Genomic DNA, 11,947 nt, shown 5'->3' with positions numbered 1-11,947 from the left:
CCAAGACCCTTTCCACAGTTTGAAAATTGTGCTTTGAAAATTGAAAACATTTCTTTTTGTTAAACACATTTCCAACGACCATAAGCTCAAAGGCTCTTTACTTATGATAATTCCAGCATAAAGATTCATGGAAACGGAAAGATGTCTTCAAAAATAACCGGAAATACATTTTATTATGAGATGAGAAAGGAGTCAGATGGCTGTTTTGGTTTTCTTCTTCGTCCTTTGACAAGTGTTATTCTTACTACAAGTGTTTCAATTTTGCCCTGGTTGTCATTTTCATTTTCAATAGGAATTTAGCCAGGAGCATTTATGGCTAAAAATGATTCCTATAAGTTCATCCAAAAGCTTAATTACCAGCAATGTGTTGAAACTACTCTGGTCTTCTTTTCAAGATAAAATCTGTGTACAACAAACACAAATTCTAAAATGTTTCCGACCTCTTTCTTCATTAAAACATGATCTCCTATAGTGTCCAGTAAAGGTTTGTCAGTGGAAATTATCCAGCGAGCACTGGTCTGAGCACTCGGGGGGTCTTGCACACAAAGGGTGAACCAGGGGTGTGGGGAGGCTGTGAAGCGTCCCTGTCCCGCCTGGCCTTTTGAAGCCCGCCCCAGCCGTTAGCTGGCACTGGGGACCTGGACCAGGCTAAACTTGGGGCTCGGCATATTTGAATGCTTCCCAAATTGCAGTCCTAGCCAAAGAGGCTGAGAGAGAGAGGAGCGGAGTGCGTGCGCGAGCGAGTTGAGCGCTTACGTCGCAGCAGCTCTGTGCTGGGATAATTAGGAGTTGGGTTGAGCCGAGTCCTCTTTTAGCAGCAGCCGCCACAGGAGTGGCAGCAGCAGCTCAGAAGGGCGCGTGGGACCCGCCGGCTCCGAGCGCACAGGGACAGGCCGGCGCCCCAGCCACCGCGCCACCTCCCCGGGCGCACAAAGGCGGCGTCCGCCCTCGTGGCCTGGTTCATCCCGGCGCCAGGGAACCCAGCTTCTCTCCTCCTCTCCGCAAGGCAAAAATGGCAGGGCCTGGCGAGGACCTGGGACAGCGGTGGCCCTAGCCCTGCGGGTCCCCACCCTTCCAGAGAGAGGCAGCGGGCTGTCCTCGGATGATGTGGCCACGGCTGCTCCCTGGTGAGTCCCCGCCGCCAGCTCTCTTCGCTTGCTCCATCCCTCTGAGAGGAGTTGATGCCGCTGTCACCCCAGCTGCTACTGCCTCTGCCTTAGCTGGGCTGATGGATGCCAGGGAGTGCCGCATTGCTTAGCTTCCCCGCCTCCGGGTTTGCTGGTAGGAACCGGCTGCTCTTTCTTCTTTCTGGCTTTGGGGGTTATAGGAGAACGAGACATTTTTATTTCATTCCCTACAACTCCCTGCACCCCCCTCCCAACCCCGTTTCTGACCTGTACATTTTCCAGAGAGGTCCGTTCTTTTCCCCACCCTCACCTTTCCACCCCCAAGGCAAGTCCCTTGAAATAAAGAGATAGAAGAGGCAGAAGTTGGGGGTGGGGTGGAGAGCCCATGCCGGGGCCAACATTACCCTAAACCCTCCCGGAGTCTTATGAGATCACGATGTGTGGAAGAGGGGCGGAGGAAGGTGCGCTATCTGCAGAGTCTCCCCTAATTGGATCATAATAATCTAAAGTAAAATCACACAAAGATATCTTGTAAAAATAGCGTCTTTGAATAAGCAGAGGGAAAAATAAGCTCTTTTCCCTCCCTCCTCTCTCTCTCTCTCTCTCTCTCTCTCTCTCTCTCTCTCTCTCTCTTTGCCAAAGACACTCTCTCCCCGCCCTGGAGCTCAGCGCTGAAGAACCACCTTATTATTAATCAGAATCCCGGTCTTTATCCGTGGCAGGCACATCCTTCAGCAGGGACCGCAGCAGCATCATAGTGCTGGGGCTGAGATGTGCGTGGGGGTTGTTTTCGTTACATCTTGGAAGACAAGAAGAGAACAGTACCAAGATCAGAAGCACCCTTACTAGGTGAAATTAGGATTTTTTTTTTTTAAATCTATATTTACAGAGAAAAAGGACAAGTGACAGGTTTGCAGGGTCCACCAAAGACCCATATCTATTTAAGGAAAGAGAAGAAGGAACAAATGTGAGGCACTGTTTTTTAGGGGGTTGGGGGTAGAAGTTTCGATTCCCCCACAGCAAGGCTGTGGAGCAGGAGCAACAGGGTACTTGATTGGACACGAAGAGGAGTCATTTCCTGTAAAGGAAAGGAAGCAGACAACACCAAGGAGAACTGGGGGCCAGAGTGTGGTGTGGCAGTGGCAAAAGCCAGGTGTGTTGTGGGACAGTCTAAGAGAGCTCTAGAGGGGAAGGCTTCCTGTGAAGCAGAAGAACAATGACTCATTTGCAAGCTGGTCTCTCTCCTGAGACCCTGGAGAAAGCTCGCTTGGAACTCAATGAGAACCCAGATACTCTGCACCAGGACATACAGGAGGTGAGGGACATGGTCATCACCAGGCCAGACATTGGCTTTCTTCGCACAGATGACGCTTTCATCTTACGATTCTTGCGGGCCAGGAAGTTTCATCACTTTGAAGCCTTCCGCCTTTTGGCCCAATACTTTGAGTACCGGCAGCAGAACCTGGACATGTTCAAAAGCTTCAAGGCCACTGACCCCGGCATCAAGCAGGCTCTGAAGGATGGCTTTCCTGGAGGTCTGGCCAACCTGGACCACTATGGCAGGAAGATTCTAGTCCTTTTTGCTGCCAACTGGGATCAGAACAGGTAAATCCTAAATCTAAACTTGTGCTCATGATCTTTTTACCTTCTTATTTTCTAGAATTTATCCTTAGGAGTTTCATAGGATTGAAACTTTGGTGTTTATGTTTATTTTGGTTGGGAGTAAATGGAAGATGGGGTAAAGAAAAGAGATTTTGGTGGGCACCTGGGAAGAGGGGAGGACTTTTATTTCCACTTTTGAAACTCTTCCATCACTTAACACAGTTTTGACTACAGCTTCAACTGCTCCCTGAACCATATTATGACGCAGAGACCTAAGTCACTTAACTTCTAAATAAAGCTTCTAAAATGTTCACCTTCTAAATAAATTTGTTGGTGTGGGGAAATGAAGAACAAATAAAGGTAGCTTTTTCTTCTTTCTCCCTCAAGAAAATCATAAAATAGTTTAATCATCATCATCATCCTCTTTCTCTCTCCTTAGTAATGATATTTTCTCTTCCCAGAATAGCCTAGTGCTCAGTCAAGAACAGGCAGTTTATAGCTTGGGAACTTTTCTGCTTGGTGATGTGTAGATGAAGGTTTAATATGATGTGTGTCACTTCAATGAGAAAGAAGAGGTGTACCCCCTGTCACTGAGCATGCCTAGCGACGCTGAAAATAAAGGCTGACTTACAGTATGCTTGTTCTATACCTGTCACTAATCTGAAGAATGTGTTTCCTGTCTGATGTGATTTTTCATCTTTTGGAAGTGGAGAACATTAAGATATACCAGCTGATAGACTCATTGAGCTCAGTTGCTACTTAGCAGGGGAGAAATAATATTTTTACTTTATGTACTTTGTATTAGTTACTTTTGGGGGGGCATTCTCATTCGAACTACCACATACTTTATTGTAGAATAATGCTAACAGTGACACTCTACTTCCTTAATCCCAATTGTTTTCTCAGGTTGAAAGATATAAGAAATTATAAAAGGTTTTTCATTATGGCAGTTTCTATTAAGTACAAATTTAAATGTATTTTATAGAACTTAAAAATACTGTCAGAACTAAGGCATATAAGAAACTAGTGTATGTATTTTTCATTCTGTGAATGTATCTTCAGATGCATCTGGTTAGTTTAAACTATTTCAGCTAGAAGAGAGTTCTATACAGGCTTCTGAAAGTCTTAGTATGCTAAAATGTAAATTTATATTTTAATAGATTTTTCTCCCTTTAACTGGTCATTCCTTCATATAATTCTAGGTTGAGAGGTACTTGTGATGGTTTTTCCTAGTAAATATAAAGAGAAAGTACTACCTGAAGAATCAAAGTTTAGACACTCAGAGAGAATTAGCCTTTGAGAGGGATTGGAGCTCCTTTGCTTTGACTAGTCATATGGATTTTATATGTTTTTTTTTTTATCAGATAGGAAACTTCAAAGGACTATGAAATTCTACCCACTGACCAACTACAAGTTTTCTTAAAGTGTTTTTCTTAATGCAAAAATTTCATTATAGAGTCATGCAAGCTATTTGTACCTATCAAAACTGAAAAAAAACAAAAACTTGTCCTCGAACTGAATATTCTTTCCATCCATTAGATTGGAACTTTATTTATTGAGCTATGTGATATTGAACTATAGTGATATGTGGATATTTTATATTTAAATATGTCTTGAGTCTGTTTGAGATCCTTAGAGAGGCAGGTTTCATCTCTCTCACACATATACATCAGAGCTATACTGCTTCTTTCTATAAGTCAGCAAATATTCACATTGTTTATAAGCCCTATTAACATGAAAATCACAGTTCTCATGTATGTAGGAAGAGATTATTTTAGACATATGAAAGAAATTAAGTTTTAGTTGCTTATTGCAACTGATATAAAATACAGGCTATTATCAAAACTCTGGAAATCGATACTGGGCGGGAATTTGTTGATTAGTATGTGGCATTATTTTCATTAAGCATATGCAAGATGATATATAATAAAAGACTGTGGACTCAAAATTAAAAATTGTAAGCCATGTCCTATGGAAATACTCTGTCACGGTCTATAAACTGATAAGAGGATTCCATTTCTATGATTAAGAAAAAGTTACAGTACATCAAGGGAAAAAGTATACAAGTGGTTTATGACTTGTCTAAATTTCAATTATATTTATTCTTCCTATATTGTTAAAAGAGTTTCCTTTATCCTTACCTACTACACACCTCCAATCCACATATACTGATTGACAGGAACTGGTATATAAACAGTTTTGAGTTTGACATCATCTCTAAAGCTTAATTTGTATTCCTGCCTTGAAATGGAAAGAGCTGTTTCTGACAGTGCCAAAACCTCTCCAGTTCATCTTAGCTGGAATCCCCTCCTTCTGCCCTGAAGACTCAAGGTTTACCCTACTCCACTCCTATAGAAGGCTCTGGTACCTTCTCTGTGTGATACCTTGCTCTTAGGTACACATGACATGTGCAAGCTACTCTGGCTCCTCAGCCCTCTCCTTCTCTGTGGCTCAGGTATTCTCTCTTTCCTTTCCTTCACCTGGTCAGTCCCAAATCACTGAGCTCAAGAAGGCTGCATGTCTGAACTTAATACTGACATCATCCCTTGAATTGAATGATTGTTTTTAAAAAGTAGTATTGTTTTATGGAACCAATAGGTAGGAAATGTAAATGATGACCGGGAAATTCCAGAAGTGGAGTAGAAGAAAATTCCCTTCACGTAATTTGGAGAAAAAGATTATACACAACTTCCTAAGTATAGAGGTCCAAGATTTCATGAATTTTGAGAAAATATTGCCAAGTCTGCTGAAAGAGTTAATGTGTAAAACAGAAACCATGCTGTTATAGTTATAATAACACTTGTACTAGACACTCAGCAAGTAACTGAGCTGAAAGAAAAACATAGTTTTCATAAAAATTCTAAGTAGAAATGTATCTATTATGAGCTTTCTCCTTTATTAAACAAGTAGGAAAATTTGCCTGATCCACAGTACACTGGAACCATAAATGTATGTGAGATGGTGACTATAAATAAAATAGTGCCTTTTTCTAATGCAATAGAACACAGGTTAGTTTAAGGCTTTTATAAAGAATTGAACCATTTCCAAAAAATTTTATGAGACAGGGAGTTATCAAGTCCAGATAAAGCAGAATATTTGCAGTGTTGCCATTTATAAATCTAAAACAACCTGAACCAGTAAAATGTCAAAATGACTTTAATTTGATCTGTGGTTCTTTTGAAAAAGAAAAGGACAGGCTCAGATGATTGGTCCATTTTATTGATCAGACTGTTCAGAAAAGATTCATACAATTTTGTCTCCTTTCTTTCAAGTAATTTAACATAATTTCTGAAAACAGAAGTAAACATCAGGAAATTATAAACAGTTTCATATTCACCCTGTATCACTAGACTGAAGTAGTTTTCCCTGGACCCCAGATACCACATGCTTCATTTCTTTCCCCAATGATAGTGTCTTGCTTAGGACTCAGCAGATAAATTCAAATCATTCACCCAATTTTATCATGGGTCTGAGGATAATGGTCCATACAGCTAGAATAGTTAGCCTTGCTTGTGGAAGGGTAATTTGAAATGAAAAGAGAGAGCAGTCTGAACCGCAGAACATGAGAGCAAATATCTAGAAGTTGAACTCTATAGGCAAGGGTTGCAGCAGGGGCTCAGTGGGTAAAAGGGCTTGCTACAAAAGCATGATGATCAAAGTTCAAATCCCAGAGTCCACTTAAAAGCCAGAAGCATGTGCTTCTGTAACCTCAATGCTCCTATGGCAAGGATGTGATAAAGGAAAATCCTTGGAAGCTTTTGGGCCAAATAGCCTGTCACACAATGTGGTTAAATAACAGAAATGTCTCAGAAAAGGTGGAAGGAAAGTACTGACACCAAGGGTTGTCAACAATTACCTCCACATGCATCTACACAGTTCACATCATATATGCATGTGTGTATACACATACACACATCCATGGGCAATTGTTTGCTAGAGATATTCATGAATGAAGTTGTGTCATATGAAACACAAAGGTTATGTATTATGAGAGTTGGCCTAATGCTAATATTTAACTTCTGTAGATTTCAATAGACTTACAGGGCTGTTTTTCATATAGCTAGCCACCATTTATCTGGAATCTGGCAGATAGTCATTAGAAAACAATTAAAGGTAGCAAGACTTACAGTGATTCTTACCTGACGGTCAGAGAGTGCTGACCATCTTGTGCTCCTTTTGCCTTGTCATAATGATTGATTTTCACTTACAGTATTAAAACTCAGGAGGGTCAGAAAGCAGACTGGTCAGACATTGCTGTCATTCTCCAACTCATCCTGGAATTTACCCATTAGTCTTGTGTATTTGTTATTATGTGTGGCTTTTTCATAAAAAAGAAAATGCATAAATAGACTGCTATTCATATCTTCTCTTTAAATTGTGATCATGTTCTTGTTTACTAAAGCAGTGTGGCCAGTGTTCCAAATGAATGAGGACTATGAAAACAGTATCCTGCCATTTAAAATAGCCCTAGACTGGACAAGTTTTATTTAGTACCAGATAAAAGATTTAGTCTTCCATAGAAGTGCACCAAGAAAACAAAATGAAATAAAACAAAAATTATTAAGTATAAATTAAATTAGTCAAGGGCAGTTGATGAGATAATTAGGAGCCACATTCTTAGTAACCCTTAAGAAAGGCAAGAAAATAGTTCCGAAATTGTTTGACCTGATTTTAAAAGACTTCTTGTCTCAGTTTATTAAGTATTTCCAAGCTAAGGAGTTGTTGTCATACACACTGGCAGGTCAGGAGCCCTCATGTTCACAACCCTGGATGCCTTTCTGTTTGATGGATTTTGAGTGGGTCAAAACTAGGAATTATAGGTGTACATTGCATGGAATTTCTGTCCCAGCACAGCTTCCATACTGTTAGGAAGCTCTTTGAATAAACATTTTGGGATCAATAAATGATTCCAAACATTACTCCCAGCACCATGGAAAAATTAAGGTGGTATAAAAAAACTGCTTTGAGACATGGTACAGGAATATGGCAACAAATTTCTAAAAAATAAAAAACAGTACAGTCTTTAAAACTAGGACAGTTATGAAGCACTTAGTGAAATAATCCTGAAATAGCAGCAAAGTCAGGAGAACGAAGCCCAGGTGGCATGCTGTGTAGGTCTGTCCCAGGTTATTTCCATGTTTCAAATATGCAACTTTAAATAAGGATGAAACAAAGCAAAGGACTTGAAGTTACTACAAGATGACTCAAATGAAATATTCAAAGATATTTCAAAATATGAGCCAATACCGTGTACATTGGCAGAGTATCCTTAGTAAATGAATACATTTCCTCCATCTGGGAAGATTGAGCTCTTTTAACTGGGGCCAGAGCAGGTGCATATATTTGACAATCACGATAAACAGGGTTAACAAATGGGAAAATCATCCTTGTATTTTGGATTCTTAGTACAACAAGCAACAAACTAAGCAATTAATACTTCAAATTTAAAAGGAAACATCAGTCTGTATATGTAAAATTTTGTAGATATTGGGACAAATCTAATCACATAGCAGATACTTTGTAACATTTAAGGAACATAAAGCTTCTCTGTGAATAAATGTGAAAATCTAAGTAATTAACCCAATTGGGTCCCAAATGATGAAGATACTGTATAGTACTGCTGGAAGTTTTGAGCTTATGTGTGGCTATGAGCTACTGTGAGTCATCAGCAAAAGGAAAACCTCATCTATCTGCTTACTTAAATTTGGTCTTAATGCTCCAGTTCATTCACTCATGCACTCGTTTGTTCATTTGTTCATTTATTCATTCAAAAGCTTCCATTACAGTTGTTAAGTACCTCCCCCAGGATCATCTGACTAGTCGGTGACTTAGTGATTTCCTTTTTTTGAAAAGACAGTTTCTAACCTAAATCAAGGAAAAGACAATTAAATATAATTATATCAATGCCAAGCTCTAATAGTTAAAGGAATCCAGTTTAATCCTGGTTAAACTTCAGATTATGGAGTAAAGGGGGATGAAAAGTTAAGGTGGAGGAATAAATGACCAAGACTTTAGTCACTGTTGTTTGCTTGGAGTGCCTCATCCTGAAAAGTCCATTTCCTCACATGCTTGGTCTTTTCCAGCATAAATCTGTTTTACTTTTTGCTGTAGTAAGTGATCAACTTTATTTTGCCTTTTTTCTTCCAAGAATGACATTTTATCTGTGGATGTTCCATTTCCAGTGATTCTCTGGTTCTTCATCACCTTCATTCCCACAGCAGTAAAATTAAAGCAATGTCAAGACAGCTAATCTGTACTCAGCAACAGAAGCCAGGTAGATGAAAACTTCAGACTCTGTATTCTCTCTAGCTCTTGTAGATTTAACCAGTTCTATCTTGAGTCTTATGAATGTCTTGGTTTCCCTTTCCCAAATCCTCTACTCTGACCTGTCTCAATGCTACAGTGATCTTGGTATTGACTTCCTGAGAGCCTATCTTCTGACAAACACATGCCACCAAGAAATGAAAACATAGATCAACTATATAATAAGCTCTGTTCTCAGTATGAGACATGGAGGGAAATGGAACGAACACTTGTCTAAGTGGTGCCAGAAAAGGGTGTCTAGGGGTCCCTCTTTCCTTTCACAGTGATTCTGGGCATATTTTAAATTCTCTGAGACATTATATTCTCCTCTGTGAAATAAAAGGAACAAAGCCTATACAGACAAAGAGGATTTAAATATTAAAATAATACATTTGAAATTACTCTGAAAATCTTAACTATTACCCAGGTAGAAGTATTATCATTAATATTATTACTACCACATGGTAATATAAAACTCTTAGATGGGTTCATCAGCTTTAGCATTAATGATACCCTGCAGCATTAATAAAGGTAATTCTTCTCCTTTGTTTCTTCCTCAAGCACCTTTCCAACAGGAAATGCTTTAGACATTAGAAAAATGCGGTTTAATGAAAACCGAGGGGCCTGGGCAGCCTTAATGAAGGATTTAATAATGGCTGATTGATTTAGTGACAAAGGAAAAATGCTGGCTGTGTGCTGTTCCATGTGAGGCCAGGATGTTAGTATTTCCTTTGTGATACTAAAAAGGTTAGAAAGCAGAAGGATATGACCTGTTTGCAATTTCAGTTGATCTTTGCACTGGTGGAATGGATGTTGATGGCAAGGACTCTAAGAGGGAAGTGTAGGCCAGGAAGCCATAAAAATTACTTGATCAGAAGTAGGAGAAAAAACTTGCCATATCATGTTGAATATTTTTCTAAAGTTCTTTCAGAATTCACTTTCTGTAACTAAATTATTTTATTTAAAAAAATCAAGGATCTGGAGAGATGGCTCAGTGTTTAGGCTAGGAGGACTGGCTGTTCTTCCAAAGGACCTGGGTCCTGTTCCCAGCACCCACATAACTAATAATCATCCATAACTCCAGTTCTAGGGGATGTGACACTCTCCTGACCCCTGCAGGCATTGCATGACATAGGTACACTTACACATATCCAAGTAGAACACTTATACACATAAAATAAAAATTTAAAAATAAGTAAAAGTTAAAACCCACCAAGGCTTGGAGGCTTCTGCTCCAGTATGAAATGCTACCGTGATGAAGCTCTTGTCTTCTACCCAGATATTGCTTTCAATTACACTTTGGGCAGACAAGGAAGCCTTATGTATAGTAATATAAATAAAAAATTAGCCCAAGTCTGATGGTACCTTGTTGCTTTTGCATGGGAAAGTAAAGCAGTATTGGTTGTACCCTTGGGAAATGGTTTTATTTTGTATATATTATTGTGCACCTGAGTGTACAAGGTGTGTTACTGAGCACTGAAGACAGAAAGTAGCATCAAATAGCAAAATAGTTTTAAAGCTAAGTTGTGATCACAAGACAAACAGGGATGTTTAAATATGTTAGAAGTTCAGCGAAGGAAAGGGCACTGAGGTCTCCAATAGGTAGAGACAGTCTGACACAGCAGAGGATGCTGGAGGTGAAAGAGATAGGTGAAAAGAGTAGAGCTTAGGGAGCATGAAAAGGAGTGACATCCTTAGTAGACTGAAGAGAAGAATGGAGGAGCAGGGAAGGGTAGAGAGAGTGACAAATCCTCCATTGCTGGGCTGAGCTCACTGTGCATGGGTCTGCAAGGTAAGATGTGTGGTATGTCAGGGAATTGTGATGTTTTGGAAGAGCCAAGAGTAGTTTCAGATGATGGTGTTAAAAGAAACCTCTGCTTCCCAAGACTCAGGAAGAATTAAAGAAGAAGAGACAGAAAGATTGAAAGAGCCAGAGGGGGTGGATGACCACAAGGAAACAGTCTTCCAGACAGTTGTTCATTCACTCATATGAACTCACAGCAATGGTGACAGCATGCACAAGACCTAGGCAAGCTCAAACCAGATGAAATTCCAGCATAGATATGAGAAAATTGGTAAGAATTCCCAACCCTACCTAAGGAACTTTTTTTTTAAACTTTTACAAATAATTTATTGAGAATTTAATACATGCATATAAGATGTTTTGATCAAATCCATGCTCACTTCCCTCCCTTCTAACACCTCTCATATCTCCCCATCACTTTTTTCTTTTTCTTTTATTCTTCTTTCATTTATTTATTTTATGGAGCTTTTGGGTATTCTAATGTTCTCCCCTCTGAAGGGGTAACCCTAAAAATATTTTAAGGATTAGATACAAGCTTTATTTGACATTTTTGGCCATTGGAACAGAGTATGTTGCTAACAGTTTCAGGGACATTTTGACTTTTAGCCAAGAAACTGGCTACTTTTATTTGGGGTCTTTTTACCCTAACTGCCTAGCCAGTCCTACCTCCTATTGTTATCATGCCATCCTCTGAAAGGGTTACCCAAATTGCCAGTAGGGAATAGGGACACAGACCTCCCTGACTTCTTCCATGCTTAACAGGGACTCAGGGTGAGGTAGTTGGAATACCCCTTCAGTTGGTCTATCTAAAAGATTCCCAAATTACATAAGTCTTATCTCTAAGGGGAAAAGAAAGTCCTTAAATTGTGAATAGGAGATGTGAAGGAGAAGTAAAGGTAAGAGTAATTAGCATTACAAGTTCTAGACAGGGAACTAGAAAGAATTCAGAACCGGGCAATTTTCAAATGTTCATATGAGAGTCCACTGGAATTTCTTGACAAGGGCTTCCGAAAGCGTTCCTCTATTGGGTTCCTCCTCATTTCTGTTTTATCTTCCAAGGCTGGACTCTAGAGTGATGGATTCAGGATTTGCTTTCAGGTATTTTGATAGC

The 11,947-nt window shown here is 39.7% G+C and overlaps 1 protein-coding gene across 2 annotated transcripts in view; it reads left to right on the top strand.

The window, feature by feature from the left end:
* The first annotated feature begins 804 nt into the window (after positions 1-804).
* Positions 805-11,947, top strand: part of Clvs2 (clavesin 2) — an 84,620-nt gene continuing 73,477 nt past the window's right edge. The window contains exon 1 of one of the 2 annotated variants that reach the window (XM_029568127.1): positions 805-1,127. Coding sequence is in view for 1 of the 2 variants with exons in the window: in XM_008842726.2 (XP_008840948.1) it covers positions 2,344-2,732 (389 nt within the window). In the remaining variant the exon portion in view is untranslated. Of the gene's footprint in view, positions 1,128-2,213; positions 2,733-11,947 lie in introns of those variants that run through there. The other variant, XM_008842726.2, reaches the window with a different exon arrangement.

The sequence above is a fragment of the Nannospalax galili genome, unplaced genomic scaffold (genome assembly GCF_000622305.1).
Source record: "Nannospalax galili isolate Female #2095 unplaced genomic scaffold, S.galili_v1.0 scaffold1340, whole genome shotgun sequence".
Taxonomy (NCBI): Eukaryota; Metazoa; Chordata; class Mammalia; order Rodentia; family Spalacidae; genus Nannospalax; species Nannospalax galili.
This window is presented reverse-complemented; position numbering and strand designations above follow the sequence as displayed.